The 20,540-nt window shown below is 40.3% G+C and overlaps 1 protein-coding gene across 4 annotated transcripts in view; it reads left to right on the top strand.

Moving 5' to 3' along the window:
- The window catches only part of RBFOX2 (RNA binding fox-1 homolog 2), a 280,863-nt gene that overhangs the window by 253,475 nt on the left and 6,848 nt on the right, over positions 1–20,540 (top strand). For 3 of the 4 annotated variants that reach the window (XM_088025331.1, XM_028088599.1, XM_088025332.1), the window contains 6 exons: positions 292–384; positions 3,148–3,208; positions 6,751–6,804; positions 6,926–7,018; positions 8,117–8,249; positions 11,977–12,016. In XM_088025331.1, the coding sequence (XP_087881457.1) occupies positions 292–384; positions 3,148–3,208; positions 6,751–6,804; positions 6,926–7,018; positions 8,117–8,249; positions 11,977–12,016 (474 nt within the window). Of the gene's footprint in view, positions 1–291; positions 385–3,147; positions 3,209–6,750; positions 6,805–6,925; positions 7,019–8,116; positions 8,250–11,976; positions 12,017–17,204; positions 17,237–20,540 lie in introns of all 4 variants that reach the window. The other variant, XM_088025333.1, reaches the window with a different exon arrangement.

Here is a 20,540-nt window from a genome sequence, read left to right as displayed (position 1 = left end):
CTTTATGTTTTATTTTATTATTGTTCTTGTTGTTAATTACATTATCATTATTATTGTTGTTGCTATTATTGTTATTATTATTATTACTACTACTACAGTTCTGTATTCTGTTATTGGATTTAATTTCCCTTTACCAAATATGCATGGACCAAAAATATGACTTTGAGAGAGTATTGCTGAGTCGATGCTGATGTCAGTTTCATACTGTGATATTTTTTCTCTGTTTACCAAGAGATCAATATTTCAATATAACGATGTGCATGTTTTCCCCCCTTCTCCCGCTGCATGCAGGGATTCGGGTTCGTAACTTTCGAGAATAGTGCTGATGCAGACAGGGCCAGGGAGAAATTACACGGCACCGTGGTAGAGGGCCGTAAAATCGAGGTGCATGTCTTCAATAATTCAATTTCTGGTTTATATTTTTATTTCTCTTTTTGTGTATTCCCTCACTTATTTCACATTTGGAGCCCTGTCTTGTGTGTGTGTGTGTGCACACACGCATATGTGTGTGTGTCTGTGTCATTCACCTTGCACTAAAATGTGTAAAAGTAACACTTCTGTCCTCCTTTCCCCATTTTTTGGTTGCTGGGGGGGTTTCATTTTGATTTACTCGTGTGCGTGTACATGTATATATGTTTCTCATTTACTTTTTTCCTCCAAAATGTTCATCCTTCTGCTCTTTTGATTTTTTTCCTTTGCTTCAGTTTGCGAGACTCCATATGAATACCTGTGATCAGGCCAAAATAAAACTAACTTTATAAATGTCTAAAAACTATCCAATTTGTGACATTGTGTCCTGTAATTAATCAAGGAGCCAGCCAATATCCTCTCTCTCTCGGGCGGCCAGTTCGCCTCCATGTGCGTGTGATAAGCAAGGAGTACAAGCCTGCTGAGATGGTGGGGAGGGAAGAAAGAACCCACAACTCGTGGAGTTTTTAAGTATATTTAATATCAAGAATTTCTCCAGTTAATGGATAAAATCCTCAGACCAGGGGTTTGACGGCTGCCTGGCAAATGTGCTGTGACTGTGTTCACGGCAGCCACGTGGTGTTCGCCAACCCTTTTGAAGAACGCAGTGAAGGTTAACTGGCTCCTTTCCCCTTTCCCAGTTTTTAAAAGTATGAACTATAAAAGCCACCATTTTGAGTAAGATGTCTGCATATTTTGCTTTTTCCCTCCCTTTCCAATGGTTTAGCATTTAGGGCCCTTCACTTGACTCACTCTTTCCATGGTAACTATACACAATGCTGGCGATGGTGCCCGTTGGCGGTAAGTGAAACAAAGCGCTAGAGAAGAAGCTTTTTCAATTGTTAATTACAAAACAATTAAATAAGAAAGAAAAAGTCCATCTGCCATCTCACATTAACACTACAAAATGTGATTTGACTTGTTCCTCTTCCTTTTCCTTTCCCCCTTTTATTTTCAATGCTCTTGAGTAATGCCGCCTGGACTTTGGATGTACATATTGTTTGTAGCAGTCTGAGCTGTTTGATTACTGACATCATGGTGATTTTTTTCCCCTTGCACATCTTACTCAGAGTTACTGAACTCCAAGTTTGGCTGGTTTTATTAATGCACTTCCTGCCCCTACTTCCTTTCCCCTTCCCCAAACCTCTGTAGCTCTGACTGTTCTTTCCTTGCCCGCAGCACCCCTCCTGACTTCCTCTTTTCTTTTCCCCTGCCTTCTTGCTCTCTTTCCCCAAGTTCTGTCCCCATTCTTTTCCCTCTGTCTCTCCTACCCTTTCTCTCTGTTTCCTGCGGCTATTGGTCTCTTGCTGACTGGTGGTTTCTGACTGGTTCTGGCCATTTTCCTTTTAGCGCTTGGGTGCATTCTGCTCTAGTGGCTAGTGTAAGCTCTGACCCCATTCTAATCCTTGTCTGTGAGAACCTCGCTCTTCACTCTCCCCTCTTTCCAAAACTGATTGTTTTTTCTTTCTTTTATTTGTGTGTGTGTGTTTTAACTGCATGCTCTCAGTCTCATCATTGTTGTATCCCATTCTTTCTTTTTAAATGTGAAATGTTTCTATTATTTGGTGGGTCGAACTAGAGTAAATGGAGTTTCTTTTCCTCACAAAGGAAGATTTCTCCTCTGCCAATCCTAAAAGACCTATTAAGACATTTTTTGGTTCCAGTTCCACCTAAAATTGGTCTTTCCATAACACAAATTTATAACCATACAAATTTAACTTTAATGTAAATCCCCAGAGGCAAAATAAGACATTTATATTTGGTGTGTTTTATAATTCTTTTAAAAGCTGGCCTGTTCTCTGACTTGACCACACGATATACAGCCAGGTTCTATGGTGATGCTGCACCCTCCTTGCAAGAGCTTTAGGCTGGTTCTGACACTGGGCTGCAGTCTTCTGGCTTTGAGGCTCCATTCATCTTTTTGTCATCAGCACCATCTTTGTAACATCTACTTACCCTAGCACTGAGAATGCTCTAAATTCTGCACTTCTGTAATGAGGGTGGAGAGAACCATAAAACAAAAGAAACCGAAGCTTTACTTTTTCCGTTAAGTGCCTCATGTAAAGGCCTTCTGAAAACATTATTCTTAAGTGGATAGACCACATACTCTAGAAAATTCAGCCCGGTCCTGAAGATGGTCAACATGGGATTCTAAGTTTTGATATTTTTTTAACTCCTCAAACAGTAAAATCTTACACAATCATCAAAAATGCTGAACATTAGAACAGGTGAAATCCATAGATTTATTTTCTTATCTTCCTGTAAACCTATTCCCTGACCCATATGGCAAGCCTCTGTTTAATCAATGAACTTCAAAGTTCATGCGCAGAGTTGTTCCCAATTTACTTTTTCCCATATTTTCCATAATGCAGAGACTTCTCTGTTTAAGAGATCACCAAAGAACTTGCAAATGTATCTTTCCTTTTGATACCTTTAGCCCACGTTTTCCATTTGGAGACCAAGAAACTGCATTTTACTCTTGTTAGCCTCATTTTATAAACACTTTAATTAAAATACTATATATTAATATTTTATATTGCTATATTAATTATATAAAATCAATGTTCTCTGAAATTTACATTTTATTAAACTGTGTGCTGTGTTACCGGATGAGCAACTTCATGTTCCCTAATATGGTCTACTTTCTCCCTGCCCCTTCTGTTTCCTTTATGTTTTTAGGTGAATAATGCTACAGCGCGTGTAATGACCAATAAGAAGATGGTCACACCATATGCAAATGGTAAGAGATGACAGATCATCCTCAGAAGGGTGTCATTTATTCTTGTATTAATATGTGAACTTTGGGTAATCATCAAAGAATCTCTTGATTTCAGTCCTATGGCAGTTTGTTTCATTTACATTGAACTATTTTCTTTACTAGGAGAGTATTTTTACAGTTTTGTCTTTTTACAGCTAACTTGTTTCTTAGAATTAAGCTTAGTTTTTCAGTTACTAAGCTGTAATGACCTCAGTAAAGTTCATCATACACAGAGTGTAAACACGTCATTTGAGGTTACCTGTTAACCCAGTGGGGTCCCACTAAGGCACCCTCATTTTTAGCTGCTACTGTTCTTTGTGATATGATAGGCTTGTCCGTAATACGTGCCCACCAATGCTCACTTTTACTGCTGATCCCTACCCGCATCTGAGCTTGAGTGGAATAATTCTTGACCCCTGCTCTCCTGTTAAAAGTATGCTCTAGAGAGAGAACAGCCATGGTGCGCATGCGTGCATGTGTTTTCCATCTTCTGTCCCAGGACTACATGTTATAGAGTGGGTTTCATACATGTTTCTCATTAAGAAAGAAACCTTGTGAATATTTTGCCTAACAAAAGCAGAACCTGTACATCATTTGTCAGTTTAGTCTAGACCCATGTCATCTGATTGATAGACCTGACTTTGAACCCGCAGTGCAACAGTGGTCTTGCCAGCTGTGCTCTACAGGGCCTTTGGGGGAGGGGTGGGGAGGAAACCCACAGGCTGGGTCTTGAGGCCTGCAGCAACTCCTTCTCTGTCATACATTTTAGCGTTCTGCATGAAATTTTATCTAGAATCGAATGGGATGTTTTCTGCCTTTTAAAAGTTTGAATCTACTGCTAGAGTATGATTGTGCAGGTAATGTCTTAACTCAAATATAAGTATCTCAGTATATTCCGTGGTGTCTTCAGTAGATACATTTAGGCCACCTTTTCAAACAGATGGTATAAATCAGCATAATTTGCATTTATTAGCATAATTTACATTTTCCCTACCCATTTTATCAGTGGTATATCATGTGATACCACCACCCTCCCCTTTACCTCTTGTTTGTTTTGTTTTGTTTTGTTTTGTTTTGTTACACTACCATCACAAAAACAACTTTCTGGGATGCCTGAGTGGCTCAGTTGGTTGAGCGTGTGCCTTCGGCTTGGGTCATGATCCCAGGGCCCTGGGAGTCCCACATCCGGCTCCTTGCTCAGTGGGGAGCCTGCTTCTCCCTCTTCCTGTTGCTCTCCCTGCCTGTGCTCGCTTGCTCTCTGACAAATAAGTAAAATCTTTAAAAAAAAAGTTTGCAATTTTGATAATAACCCCAATGTAAACAAAATAGGAAGGAGAAGCAAAGTATGTCAAATTTCCTTTAGATCCAGGGAGAATGGTGTCGTAGAAAGAGTTACTGACTGGAATTTAGAAGACAGAAATTCTACTTCTAGATTTGATTCTTCATTTTGCTCTGTGTCATTGGGCCAATTTTTTTTTTAAAGATTTTATTTATTTGTTTGTTTGTTTGACAGAGAGACGGGGCCAGGGAGAGGGAGAAGCAGGCCTCCCGCCAAGCAGGTAGCCTGATGCAGGGCTCGATCCCAGGACTCGGAGATCGTGACCCGAGCCCAAGGCAGTCACTTAACCAACTGAGCCACCGAGGCACCCCTGGGCCAATTTTTTTAACCTCATTCTGTTTTTGTCTCTATTAATTGGCAGTCACAGAATTTTAGCACCTGAAGGCACTGTGGAAGTCATCAAAACCCAGCCCTCTTAGCTTATTATTTAGGAAATTAAGCCCAGAGAAGTACAGTATTTACTTGCCCCAGCTGTGGTACCTTTCTTAATTCTCCCTTTGGGTTTTGTAAAGGTCAAAATACATTGTAAATTGTACAAAACTAAACATATTCCAAGTATTTTTTTTTTTTTAAGATCTTATTTATTTGACAGAGAGCAAGCGAGAGCAGGAACACAAGCAGGGGAAGAGGGAGAAGCAGGCTTCCTGCTGAGCAGAGAGTCCGACACAGGGCTCCATCCCAGGACTCTGGGATCATGACCTGAGCTGAAGGCAGATGCTTAACAACCAAGCCACCCAGGCACCCCTATTCCAAGTATTAGTGACAGCATACCATTATATACCATTATTAAAATGTATATTATTACATAAGGGAATACTTAAGTAATAATGCCATTGGCAGGAAGGAAAAAAGTCATTTTTTGAATATTATTCTAAATTAATATTCAAGCCTAACAGAGCCAAACTTAACAGACCTATAGTTGCTTGTGGTTAAAGCTTCTGAGAAGAGTGTGCTAGGTGCCTTCTGGTGAATTCTCAGCCAGCAGTTTAGTTTACGTTGGTTAGAATCACTTGATTTGTCTGACATTGCAGAACATTGTGTTCTTACAACTCCAGTAGGATTTGAACCGAGATATTTGCTCAACTTCTATGTAAAATAATGTGCTCACCATCTAGGAGCACATAAAATAATGAATGGGGGATTGGATTGGTTCAGAATGAATGAGTTTTCTCTTGAATACTGTCTCCATTCTTTCAGAAAAATAATGGAGCATGTTTGCTTACTTATGTGTAAAATTCTTATAAATGTCTATTGATTAAAGTTTTCATCTGGAATTCTCCTTAACTATCAGTGGGCAGTAGTACATTTTTCTTTTGTAACTCCTGCTACATTCCTATAAATATAAAAAAGGGGAATGAAGAAATAAAGTTGACATCAAACCTAATGTCTGGGAATACTTAAAGTTTATAAATGCTTAGGCTGATGTTCAACAGCAGTCTAGTATCCTTCAGCTAAAACGACTGGTTAAGTATGTGCATTACCAGTAAAATCCCAAGACATGCATGAAGTTGGGGATGTACCTTGAATTTTATTACTGCGTGTCTCTTCTTGTTCACCTGCCTGAGGTTAATCAACCAAATTCCAATGGTAAATCCCAAAGAAAGGGGATTTTGGCTTACCCAGATTTGCATCAGCATGGTATGATTGAACACAGAGCCAAAGATCAGCTCAAACTTGAATTCAGAGGATACCTTTATAAAGCAGCGAGAGTAGCGAATAGTGTGAAGATAATGTATAAGAAAATGCATCACAGTGTGGTGTAGAATGACATATTCTGCCTTTCTCCTTTTTCTAAAAATAATACATTCTGAGCAGTTCTGTGAGAGAGACCATGCCAGAGCCCAGGGTTTATTTATATTTCTGATATTTCTTTGTCCTTCTCTCATTCCTTCTCGTCTTCCTACTTCCCTCCCAGTTTTTCTCTCCCTCCAGTTTTCGCCCATACTTACCCCTGTCCAGCTCCTCATTATCCTCCCTCACTGTGCTCCTCCTGCTTAAAGATGCTCAGCTGTGGAAATGCCTGCCCCGCCCCCAAACCTCCCAGCTGGCATTTACAGAGAAGATGGTGATGGGTGGAGATAAGCCCAGGGGTATCTGGAGCCAGCTTGCACATGCCCTCATCACCCCTTTTCCCCGTGTTCCTCGCGTAATCTTAAATGTTCACTGTCCTCTCTTCCCATTTCAGGTTGGAAATTAAGCCCCGTAGTTGGAGCTGTATATGGCCCTGAGTTATATGCAGGTAGTATTTCGTTAATTTTTCCATTTGTGAGCACGTTAACTGTAACACATCTGTTGTTGTTCAATTTACTATTCTTTGTAATCTTTTTGCATTTTTTAAATTTTTTTTTAAATGCAATCAGCATCCAGCTTTCAAGCAGACGTGTCCCTAGGCAATGATGCAGCAGTGCCCCTATCAGGAAGAGGGGGTATTAACACTTACATTCCTTTAATCAGTAAGTAGCCTATGTCGGCCTGGCATGGATTTTGACTGTTGTGAGTAAACAGTGATGTGTGCTAGTCTTTTTTTTCTTCCTCGAGTATAATATGTAACTGAAGAGGAGGCCTTCTCGAGAGAGTTAAATGTTGTCACAGTGCCCTGTCCTGCTTAACCTGTGTTAGAATCTTTCTGACCAGATATTAAGATTGCCACGAAGCATAAATAGTTGGAAAAGGTCGAGGGGGCTGAGGACATGTGTAGAACATTTTAGTCTGCACTTGATATTAAAGAAAACCAAAGAGTTGGTACTTGTGGAATATATTATGTTCTCTGCAAGTCAGCTCTGGGCCCTCTAGTAGAGTATCATTTAGAAGTACGTCCGGTATTAATGATTATTCTCCGCTCTGTTGATACCTCTAAAGTCATTCTGACCTGAGCCATTTTGCTCCAGCAAAAGGTATAATTAAAAAGAGTTCAGTGAACACGAAATAAATGTTTCTGTGTGCTTTCCAAAGGATAGCACACTTAAAATAGACCTTTAGAAACTGCCTGCCTCCCTAAAGGCCACAAGATTACAGGGGAGAAGTCGTTTCCCTCTCCCCTTACATTTCTAGATTAAAACATTTTAGATAAAAGAATAAAGTGGACTAATGAAATGTCTAAAGATTATTGTGTGCCTTGGAGATTGGCACCATGTACAAACACAAAAGACTGTTCTTACGAAGAATAATTATATGTGCATAGTAACATGGGAAAACAAGACTAATAATTGGCCAGCTAAAGAGTTTATATCAATCCATGTAAACTGCCCGCAGAAATGAAGTCTCATCTCTTATTATGGCAGTAGTTCTCAGAGCTTCTTGACCTGTTTCTCACCAAGCGTGCATTGTAAATGCCAGAATTGAGAAGGAGCAGAGTAACCTCACTCAAGATGGGTGATGAACAGAGCGTGCGTCGTTAGCCTTGCATATTGGGTCTCTCCATTTTTTTCTCAGAAAAGGTGGGGTACATATCTTTCCACCTTTCCTGGAATTGGTTCAAAGCAAGTTGGGATTGTACCCCCTGCTGTTGAATGCAAGTTGACATTTCTGTCATATTTTGGGTCTCCCTTTAGTTCCTGGCTTCCCTTACCCGACTGCAGCCACCACGGCGGCCGCTTTCAGAGGAGCCCATCTGAGGGGCAGAGGGCGGACGGTATACGGTGCGGTCCGAGCGGTACCTCCAACAGCCATTCCCGCCTATCCAGGGTAAGCACGAGATTCCAAAATAAGCAGCTGGACGGAAAAGAATACCATGGCCCTCTCACAACTTCTGGAACGTTGCCGTGCCACTTCGTAGAGATTCTATGAATATTTGTAAATTAATGGATTAGATGGCAAGAACCAAAATAGACCATCATCAGAATGTAACACAATATCGATTCGTTATATAAATCTTCATTTTGGCCACCTTAAGCCCTCGTGGTAGTGGCTTAAGACAGCAGCCAGAACGGTCTTGTGTTGACTAGCAGTGTGTTGGCATGGAGTTCACTCAGCATCGCACGAATATGGATTAACACTACTGCAGAGAACCAAAATAGGAGCTCAAGACTGTAGTCCAAGACCGCATCTGCTGTGCTCACCCCCTTATCACCACCCTGTGTTGGGGCTGAGGCTACCACATCGCCCTCCCTTTTGGTTTCACTGCCTGGGTGGTGAGCAGCAGAGCTAGCTACCCACAATGGATTTGCTTTCTTTGTAGGAAACGGATTAAAAGAGGTTAATTCAAAGATGAACCAAGTCCAATTGAATCCAGGGAGAAAGGGAGAAGTAGGAAGAATTAAACTACAGTTGGCTTCTGAATGATGGTAAAACAACTAATGTAGCTGAGCATCCCTCACCCTTTGATTTTTGTATGGAGGGTGTCTCACGCAGTGGAATGATTCCATAGCAACAAATCAATCCTTTGCTGTTTGAACGGGGGAGGAGTGAAGGTGGCAGGTTTTGTTTTTTGTTGTTTTTCAATGTTAGCCTAAAATGTATCTTTTTATGAAGAGTGGACTTCAATAAGTTAGCTGTACTAAGGACTTTCTTTCTTCAAAGAGGCGACATTTGTGTTCTGCATCTTTTCTCTGCCTATGACAGGGTTTTTTCCATATTCTCTCAGAGGAAGAAATGCAGTGGCAGAGGAGCCTGTTCACTGCTACTTAGTTAAAACCCAAAGGGAAAGAGCCTCCCCTGTAGGTCCTTTTCTGACAGCAGAATTGGCTTTGAGGTATACTAACTTAGCATTCATTCATAGACCAAATGGACATGCCATTAGAGGTCCTCCGTTGCACAGAATTAAAGCATTTTTATTAGACAAGTATGCATGTTGAACTGGACAGGCTCCAAAAGCTGCCGGAAGGTAACTGCTTTAGAAATAAACTTTTGTTTGCAGTTTATAGATGTTTAAATCCCATACATTCCATCATCTCCATCTTCTGCCATTACTTGCTTTTAATTTTATTCTTTCTTCTCTCAACTTGACCTTTGACCTTCAACCTCTGACATCTCTTTAAAGAAGTGAATAAAGATGCAGTATTATTTCATCAAGAAATACTCAAGTAAAATATAAAAACAAACCTTTTGGAAGTTCTGCACACCAGGAAAATTGTTCATGAAGCGCCTTCCATTTCAATCCAAGAGAGTTTACCGTCATGCTGGCAAAGCGATACCACTTACCAGAAACATGGGACTTTTTTATTTTGTAATCTTCCTGAGTTACTTTATAAAAATGGTTGGATTCGTTCCTATTCGATGTAGCTCATTTCAGTATATTGGCCAAACTTGAGAACCCATTCTCTGCCAAGTCTGTGTCAGGATTGTGTTCGCTCAAAGATATTTTTATCTTTATGTCTAATCATACCAATCTCTGTGCATTACATTGAACACTGATTTCCCATGTTTTCTTTTTTATTAACTAAACCACCGGTTTACAAGGAAGATGGCAAGGAATAAGTCCAGTATTATATGGGGAATGGCCTAAAATTGCTTTTCAGCTTAGTAAACTAATTTCATCATTAATCATTATGTTCTAGCTTCCTTGTGGCATTTGATACAGGGAATATTAGAATTCTTCTAGAATTTAGGTGAATATTCCCAGTGAGTGATGCAACTTAGGGTAAACTTAATTCGTGTTTTTAATGCCACCACTCTTCTCTGTCGAAGAGATGTTTGTCATCTTTGCCTGTGTCCCCTACTGAAATAGTTGAGGGTTAATTAATCACCACTTGGCTTCAGTGCTTTCCATTCGGTCAGCCTTCTCCTTATGAACAAGTGTCTTTTTTACTAAAATGCAGTTGAGAGGCAGATTACTTTCTAATATCAATCTCTAACTGCAGTTGGAAACTATGAAAATGGATAGAACGTAGTAGCTAAATGAGCATCACAGATGAATTCAATCTGCCTGTTGTGTAATACAAAGGCGCAGCATATTTGGGGCGTTGCAAAGTGTGACCATACTATCCTGTAAACCCAACAAAATACCATTGTAAATAGATTTCAGAAACTTTCCAGCTACCTGCAAAAAATAAATTATTTCATATTCAAGTAAAAAAATATGATTTAAAGACCTCACTAGTTTATTACAACAGAGAAGATAGTGGTGAAAATTTCCAGCTTGCTTAGTTGAATAAACAATAAACATCTTCTCATTTAAAATATCCAAATCTTGATTTAACAAATGTGAAGAAGAAAGTCTTATCTTGTATCTCTACTGCTGTTTCATGTCTTTTGGTCCCAAAGTAATGTTTTGGGGGAAGTCTATATGCACAGAAATACCTCAAAAGGTTTGAAATCTATGATTATAATAGTTTAGTGTTGCCCAGGATTTAAAAAAAAAAAAATCCATGTATTTTGTTTGATACAAATTCATTTTTCTAAACAGGAAAATAAACCCTTCTATCCCTAATCAGCTACTTTCCCAGTTTTATCCTTTTAAATAAAACAGGATGATCCTTAGTCATGCCCAGAACGTCAGTTATCAATTCTGTTTTTCAGAGTTCCATGAATATGTTTATGGTCAAAAAAGAACCCTTAAAATCTTCCAGTTCCTCCTTCCCGCTCTGGATTATATTGTTACTATCTGGGATCCCCACTGCACCTTTCAATTCTTGGACCTTGGACCAATCACCTTAACCTTTAGCTCATTATCTCTGCTTGTGAAAGCAATGCATTGTGGGTATTTTTGGTTGTGTTTTTTTTTTTTAATTACATTTCTCTGTTTACTTTGGTCAGAATTGATTGACTTGTTTTTCTGAGGTGTTGCATTGGTTCTTAAAATGCTGAATAATAATACTCTGCATGCTTGTGTGATCAGCCAAATCTTATCGCATGTCTAATGTGCAGGGTAAAAAAGCAGGTGATGTATGGATATCAGAAAAAAAAATGTACATACTTCTAGGAAACTGAAAACAAAATACTAAACATAATTTTGAAACATACTCTACATACAGGTCCTGCCCTGATGGAATTCTTTGGGTTCGTTTATTTTTCACGTTAGATACCTCTTTCCGTGCCTCTCCCCCCACCGCATACACATGCAGTCATTTTGAAACTCTTTAAAGAAAAATTTCCTCCTAGGGCAAGCTTTTAAAAAAAAAAAAAAAAAAAAACCCAAGTATGAAAACTTGATGTTTCTCATCCAGCAGATTTCCGATAGTTCTATTAGGCCCTCTGGGAATGCTTTTTATTGTTGTAATCTTCCTGTAATGACCAAGTATCCAGGTGTCCATTACAGTTTTGCACTCCTCCCCCTCCTCGCATGCCCTGGAGCTGTATAACGTGCGTGTGCACCTGCACGGTCCTCTCACGCGCTGCGGCCCCCAGCCCCCATTATGTATTCATACATCACCTGCCTGTGTAGAGCGCATGTGCATGCTGCCGTCCTCAATAACCGGAATGTGTTTCTGTTCTTTTGTTTTTTTGTTTTTGTTTTTGTGTGGATTTTCTGCAGTGTGGTTTACCAGGACGGATTTTACGGTGCTGACCTCTATGTAAGTACACACACCGGGGCCTTCTCGACCCCATTCCCTGACAAGCCAGCCTTTTTTTTTCTGTTTCTTTGGTTTGGTTTGGTTTTTTGTTTTGTTTTGTTTTACATATAATTTGTTTAATTTTTATTTTCTTTTTCCTTGTGGATATATATATATATATATTTATATATTTAAGAATGCAAGCATGCTTCTCTGCCACTGCGCTTGCCCCTGGGTGCAAAAACTAAGCCTTTGGGTTTCCTGAACATTGCTAGAGTCAGTCTACTGGACATATTCTTTTCCCTTCCCTATACCCACAGATGTTCTGTGTATCAGTGATTTATTTGCGAGATGATCAGCAGGTTTAAAGTCTTTTATTACTGTCGTGTCATGTGCATACATAAATAACAGGATAGTTAACATTAGCTTATACCAACTCTCTTCTCTGCTTTTCTTCTCATTTCATATCCCTCTTTAGATCATTGGAGCTTTGATTTAAGATGGCAGTAAGCTTTCTGAACTATGTGTTTTCCTATTTTATATACTTTTGAGAGAGCATTACCCTGTGAAAGGGGAGGAAGGAGCTGATGCCAGTGAAGAGTGGGGATAAAGAGAAGAAACCAGACACTCAGTGCTTCCGGCCTTGCTTTATCAAAAAGGTCCACAACTGGTGGGTCTCTTTTCTTAAGAGCCATTTAGAGGGAAATGAGTGGCATAATTAGAAACCTAGACTCTTCTTACAAACGTTTGACTATCATATAGGATCTGTTGATTTTCTCAGCCATGTTAACGTCATTATTATTATCCATTATTGAAACTGTCTTGTTATATCGTGATTGGTTTGTCACATATTATTTAAAATGTGGACAAAGTGATCTAACTGACAAAGAATCCAAAAGTTTTTGAGCTTTGAAATCTTTTATTAAGACCTCTCCAGATGATCTGTTTCTGAATGCAAGCTTAGTCTAACCATCCAAATCATTAAGAAATTTCTTAAGAAAAACTTGTCAGCATGAAATTACTCCTTGGGCAAAGGTTAGAATTGTCCAGAAATGCTTTCTCCATCCTTACCTCCCCAAATCGATAAGGATATGCCTTTGCAGTGAACTGTTTCCACAGCTTTCTGCCAGAGATTCTCTGGCAGTCAGAAAACTTTAATGTACTTTCAGAATGTACTTAGAGGTTCTGTGTGTTGCAGGAGGTAAAGATAGGATAAAGCAGTCTTCTTGGGATACTGTAGGTGCCTGGACACACCTGTCCTATTTAGAGTAGACTTCCGAAGTTTGCCTTAGTTTAACAAATGCTGAAAGGAATCTTAGCCATGAATTGGTCCAACCCTCTCACTTCATTATATACATTTCTTAGAGAGATTGTGACTTACCCAGATTACATCAATTATTTACATAGCCAAGCACAAAACTCAATCCCTATTTCATTACCTCTTGCAGTGCTTTAATTAAAATCCACATCTTTCCTCAGATGGTTTTCAAGAGGTAATGAAAGATACCTTTTTTCCGGTGCTCACAGTGAAACTTGAGGGTTGGGGGAATATTCCTGCTTTTATACCAAATGACACTTTTCTAAATACATGTATTTGCATATGATCTTAGCATGTACATTCTCCCATACACATTAGTATCCATATTTTCATGAAACTCATCTTTATGTTATTTAAATTGTTTTCCTGAAATTTGATTTATTAGAGCATGCCTTTCCACTGGAATTATTTCTTAAAGGTGTTTTTTTTTTTCTTCTCTCTCTCTAATATCTTATTTGGGGATTTTTTTTTTAAGTATGGCTTACTTCTACCTTATTAAGATTTGCCTACTTCCACCTTGTTTAAGTGAACCAACCAAATATTTGCTTACAGTTCTCTTATTTCCTTAGTTCACAATGTGTGATTTTATTAAGAGAGAGATGATTTTTCTGTACTTAACTGAGAAAATACTCTTGAAAAAAAATTTTTTTAATCTACTAACTGGATCACCTTATGAAGCTAAATAGAAATAATTTAGAGACCTTGCTGAAATACTTGTTTGATCAGTTTTCTTAACAAAAAGAATTAATCATAATGTTATCATTTCTTAGTTCCTATCTTAAAGCAGTCACTTAAAGGGAAAAGTTGGTCACCAGTGCTTTTGCAATAATATCTGACCCCGCTACATAATGAGGTGTAGCTGTTGAGTGAAGGCTCATGTAACTACAGCTTAGAGAACTTAATATTCCCACTTCCAGATGTGAGGGAGCAAGGGATGCTTCTTTTAAACACACACACACACACACACACACATCTTCTTCTAAACACACACACACACACACGCACACACATCTTCTTTTAAACACACACACAAACACACACCCCTCTGTGTTTCCTTGAGTTTGTTCTCCTTCTCTCTGTATATTTTCCCGCCTGTGGAAATCTGTCCATATACACGGAGTCCTTGTTTCCTCAGAAATACAGATGAGCAGTAGGACGAGTGGAGGGTTCATCCACTACATGAAGTGCACCAAACCAGAGCTTGAAGAAACATCATGAGGAAAAAGTTTAAGCTGCCCGTTTTATCTTAAGTTATACTAATGTAGGCTGTTAATTGTGGAGATTTTTTTTTTTTTTTTAATCTCTTTCCCTGTTCTGTTGTTAGTCCGTAATTGCTGCTAGCCATTTGCTTCTTTTCTGTTTCTTTTGTGGCTCTTGCCTCTCTGGGGAACTGATCTAGCAGTTGTGCCCACAGTTTGTAAAGAGACCACAGTGAGAAGCCTTGAGTGTAGCAGATAGATCGTGTGCCCTCCCCACCCCTCTTTTTCTTGACCAGTAGAAAAGGCATGGTTCACCCTAATTCACTTTTTAAAGGGATAACAAACTGCTCCTAATTCTTACCCTGTGAAAAGCATGCTTGCATCCAAAGGAAAGAAAAGGCTGGTGGGCCCCTTAGCGGGCTTTTTGTATGATTGTTTTCCTTCCACAGCTGTGTTTTTTGAACTGCTCTTCCTGTGTTCTGTTATAGAATAGTCTTACAGGAACCAATCATTAGCGCTAAAATACCTCAGGTAGGAGTGCCAGTGTGACCTGCCAATCAATCAGATTGTGGATTGCAGTGAAAAAATTGAATTATACTAACCATTCCAGCTCCACGTTAGAGATGGGAACAGAGGCTTTTTTGGACAACCGAGACTTGTGAGCGTGTGATCTGAGCCCTGCTACCTCAGCAGCGTGCAGTCAAGTTCTATGCGTGATGTCACCTCCTCCAAAATTAAGTGCTCGCGTCCCATTGCCGCTGTCCACACCAGGCGTGTGCTGTGCACTGTCCCATCACGGCCGCCTCTCTCAGTTTGTCAATCACATTTCTCCATGGCGTTCAAACTGGGCTTTTATACTTGGAGATCTTAGCAGGTGGAGACATCTTCTCTCCACCAGGAAAGAAATGAGGAAAGGGAGGAAGTCGAGTCTGTGCGGACAGGACTCCTGAATCCCCGATTGGGTCCCCCCAGTAAGACCGTAGTAGTGAGTGGGCCGTGCTGTTACCTAAGTTTGAAGTTGCCTAAAAATCTAGATCCACTGGGACTCTAAAACTTGAAATATGTATTCCCCTTGCCCTCTTTGCCTTTCTCCTTAAAACAAGGTCAGTGAGTTCATTTGGATAATAATGCACTGTTCGGTTTGCTGATAGCTGGATGCTCAGGGGAAGGACAGCAGACAGCCTGTCACAGTTCAGCTAGTTTCTTTTTGTGCCTACCCAGCGAGATTTGAGAAATGAACTAATTTGGGGAGAAGTGAAATAGTGGAGTGTTTGAGAGGTTTGATTCATTAAAGATCATCTCTCATCTACCATTGAAGTCGTAAGTGGAAGATAAGTTGATCATGACCGTTTCTTCCCCTCGCCCCAATTTTGAATAATAATAAAATAATATGTAAATACTTCTCCTTAAGACCTTTTCATATCTACTTTTCAAAGTAGATAGGTCACTGTCAAAAATAGTAACAATATCCTCATTATTACAAGTGTTTGTATTCACGTCTGTATTAACTCACATTTAATCAGGGGTGCCATATTGCCACAGAAGAACGGTCTCCTAAGAGCCGCTCCTGCAGGGTCCATCTAGGGCGATGGCTCTCGGTTGGAGTGGGAAGGAAGTGAGAGAAGGGAGGGGTTAGAACTGGGCAGGGACAAATAAAGTGATGCCCAGAGGCACAACATTCAACCCAAGCTCCTTGGGCTGGATCCTGCTCCCTGTAGTGATTTTAAGCACCACATCTGCCTTTCTCTCCACCCACCCACCCCACCCCTACTCCCCTCGCTCTATAAATCTGTACACCACGTGCCGGGAACAAGCTCTCATTTTGTCTGCTGGTCTGGAAATACACACTCTTCTCAGTGTCACATAATGTAACTGTCTTCCAGGTAGAAAGAAGGTGTCTTGACATCACATGCTCACCAAAGTCCTGTTTTAATGTAAATCTGAAACAAAAATATAATAAAATTAATGGCTAGGTTAAAATCAAGACAAGGGGAACGTCTACCCATGTGAGATCATGCTAATAGAGAATGCATATAAAGGTCAGATACGGGAGAGGTGGATATGTAGAGCCCTTCCATCTTGTTCCGGTTAAAACAGAACTGTTTTAGAAAAGTCCTGTGGTCAGTGTGGCAACATTATAAAGTTAATTAAATGATAAAATCGATTCAGAATGGAGTAGAGAATCCCTAGCAGGTGTTGATGGATCCTGGACAGCTGAGACTTGAACAACAAAAGGATCTTAAAGGTAACCACGCTTTCCTGGGAAAGAGCTGGAAGTTGAAGGCAGGGATGTGTCATGGATATGTGAAAAGATAGACCGCTTAAGCCCGGGAACTACGTCCGAAGAACCCTGGGTCAGAATGGATGGGTGCTGCCCGAAGGCCAGCGCCCAAGCTCGCTCCGTGGGTCAGGACTAAACCTCACTAGCAGGGTCAGGAAGGGTGCGTAGGGGAGTGATGGAGTGTTGGGCTGCCCCTGTTGGGGACACTCCGGAGGCATTCACAGTGAGTTACAAAGGAATAAGAAAGTAATCCTTTTAAAGGAGCACGCGTGTATTTGGACCAGGCTCAACCATGCCAAATGTGTCCAGCCATCAGAGTTCCAAAAAGCAGTCCGTGTGTGCCCTCCTACACTAGGGTGTGCTGTGGCCATGCTAATCCCCATTTTTTGTTTTATTTCAAATCACACACAGATAGAGTCTGCAAACTGCTTCAGATCCAACAGGTCTGATTGTGTGTAAATACATATGTCCTTTTTAATTTTTATTCTTAATGGTTGCTTCAGTTTTGCATCAGTGCATGGTTAAAAGCAATACACATCAGCTATTTCATGACTTCATATCTCCAAATGAATTATTTCTCCTCTTTTTTTTTTTTGTTTGTTTGTTTGTGCAGTCAGCTGAAGACACGTTAACATCTCACTCTAAATCTCTCAGTGGAGTCTCTGTTCCCTTCTCTGATATAACAGATGGGTTACTGCTTGTTATAATTATTAACATTGTGGTGTGGGCCAGGGCGAGGGGGGGTGACCTTGACTATTTCCTTGGTCTGGGGAGGGCCAGTTGTTAGGGTCTGGAATGTTAACTCAAGTGGTGACTGACTGTTTCCGTAATAGCAGGGTTGTTGTGGCTGCACGCTCTAGTAATTGAGGCTGTGTACTTCACCGAGCTTGCGGTAGAGCCTAGGGCAAACCGCTGTCCCAAGAGAATGCTGGGATAGATAGAGTTAGCCAGTACGAGTCTGAACGCGGTGACTTTGCTGGTCGTTTTAGCTCCAGATGTTGGCATGCTTAGTTTTTAATGTGATTAATCAGTGTGGCGCCATTACCCCCCCCCACGCCTGAACCCTGTCTCTCCTACTGCCTTCCCCACCCTTGTTCTTTTTGAAAAACTTAAGAAACAGTAATGAAAACCTTGGTGTTTCAAACTGCACTTTGTTCTCATGTTCTAGAAAAGATTTCAGACTTGCTAGTTGAGGTGATAGTTGAGAAAACAATTTCTCGGCCTGGAAGCTTGATGCACTCCGAAATCGGAGTAGATGAATAAATACATCTGAATTTTCTTTGTCTTACAGTTTTTGATATATTTTGTTTGAAGCAGCAGCAGAAATGCTTGGGTAAGACTCCATCTGAGAGAAGTAAATCCATGATATACAATTTAACTTTTCTAATTTGGGGATAGTCACCGATGAATGACCAGACTAGTTTATTGGAATATTATCTGTCCATCCTGAACATAACCCCCCCCACCACCTTAAAGGGCCTCTCTGTAGCACCATTGTAATGAGGAGAGTAGTCGTTGAAATATTATCAGCTTAAAAAAAATCAGTGTAGTTTTTCTTAATGCTGATATTCTTCTCAAGCCTTTTGTTGGCAACAAAATATTTGTATCCCTGTCCCGTTTTCCTGAATTTAAATAGCAAAGAACCTCATGAAATTCAAACTCCAAAGTCTGAGTCCACTTATAATAGAAGGAAACTACTACAGATAGAGTCTCCTCGTCTCCTTCTGGTTTGGAAGGAAACTTCTTTCCCACAGTCTGATCTATTTTGAATTGTTTTGGTTAACAATAACATTACCCCAAAACCATTGCAGTTCTGATGGCTTCTTACAGGCTGAGGAAGGGGAGGGGAAGTGGTCCTATCAGTAACCTCATTCAGAACCTCTTTTTACAGCATTAGTGCACTACTGTTCAAAGCTATGATTTGATAGAATCCCCAGTATCTCCGACTTTACTGAGACTTTCTGAGAGGTCAGGACTTTTGAGCCTCAGAATCCCTTAATGGGAATGTATACTCTGCCCTGTGGCATAGAACTTCAGTTTTAAATGTTTTGCTCAGGTAAACATAAATTGGGCTTTAACTGCTTTTATTACCTTGACTTTTTTAAATTTTTAAAGATTATTTTGGTGTTTGAAGGAATGCTAAGGAGACAAACCACATACTGCTTGTTTACCACATTATCCTTGTTTACAAAGAAGTTTTACTAAAATCAGCCCTGCTATAAACTTCACACCAGCAAACTTCAGTTCTAAACTTAATGGAATCATCTAGTTATAATGAAAAATTGAGCCTTTAAAGGTTCATTTAAAGCTGAAAATTTCAACTATAAAGATTAACCTGTTGCTTTAACATGTTTTTCCTAAAAAGGAGTAAGGTAAAGAGACCCTTTAGTTTATAACGCGTGTACGTGTAGGTAGATACAGCACAGATGCAGGTACGGCAGGGTATATGATGCAGCCTGGGGTGTGTAGCTTTGCCCAGACCAGCCTGGCCTGCCCGTTCCTGTAGACCTGGCTGGGTGTCAGAGCAAACATGTTGATCACACTACAGCCCCGAGGGTGCTTCCTGTCGTGTTTCTGTCCTCTACCATTTCATTGTCAGTGTTGGGTAATATTAATTAGAATCTTCTGATGTATATAGATACCTGTGGAAGAATTTGTAATTAAGAAAGAAATGTTTGCTTTTCTGAGTGATTCACTTGAAGAACAAAGAGGAATAATGCATGACTATTGAAATTCAATCAGGGATACTTTCAGTGTACATTTGAAGCTGCTTTGGGTGGCTTCAAGCAGCATACATTCAGAGAGCAGGAGTAAATGCTCCTCCATAATGCAGTGTGTTCACTTGGAGAAAGAATAAATGAAATGGGGGTGCCTAAGTGCACCAGCTGAACATAGTTATATCTGATAGGGAGAAGATAGTAAGAAAAATTCACTCCTGAATTAGGTTTAGGTGAAATAGATGAATTCTTGAAGGTTAAAGAAGAGGAAAACATAGGGCTTGCCACTTTTTAAAATAGCCTGTCTCATGTGGCACTTACTGTTGTGTTTATCTTCGAAATACTTAATGGGAAGTACTTACGGTTCACCCTGACAGTGAAAACCTTTGGGGTATTTGGTTCCCCTAAACTGAGGGGAGGAAACAGGATGTGGGAGTCTTAAAGTCTCCAGGACTGAGAGGATATTGGGCCCATTGGCAGAAGAGCTCCAGAGCCTGCTACGAGATTGGAGTGGAAGAATCTCCGAATCTTTTGGGAGAGGAGAATAAATGCAGTTAAATGCCCGGGGCATGGAGGGAGGGCTTCCTCACCTAGGTGAGTCCCACCTCAGGGTCCTGGGCCGTTTGTAATGTGATTTGTCTGAGTCTGAAATGTAGATCAGAACTGGCAGGTTTTTGCTCTGAAGGGCCAAGTGGTAAATATTTTCGGCTTTGGAGGCCAGACAGGTCTCTTCACACCTGCTTTCAAAAGCAGGTGGCAAGCTGCGTCGGCTCACAGATTGAAGTTTGCCAACCCCTGATCTACGCTGGGTTTTCCTTCTAAATGTTGCCCGGTTATCTTAGCCTCTTGGCAAACGTGCGAAGCCTGATGGAGCACAGCACTATAGAGGACCTTTCCATTACATACCGTCCGTAGTCTCAGCGGTAAATCCATCTGAGAATCTGAAGTTAACACATACAAATTTAGTATGTTCTAGTTCTATAATTTACATTCCCCGTCAGGTAAAGTTCTCCCAACTCCCTGCAGATAT

This window comes from Eumetopias jubatus, unplaced genomic scaffold (assembly GCF_037043125.1).
Source record: "Eumetopias jubatus isolate StellerSeaLion01/CBP00866 unplaced genomic scaffold, mEumJub1_p1.0 scaffold_8, whole genome shotgun sequence".
NCBI lineage: Eukaryota > Metazoa > Chordata > Mammalia > Carnivora > Otariidae > Eumetopias > Eumetopias jubatus.
The sequence above is the reverse complement of the archived record's forward strand: the minus strand, read 5'-3'. Positions and strand labels throughout refer to the sequence as shown.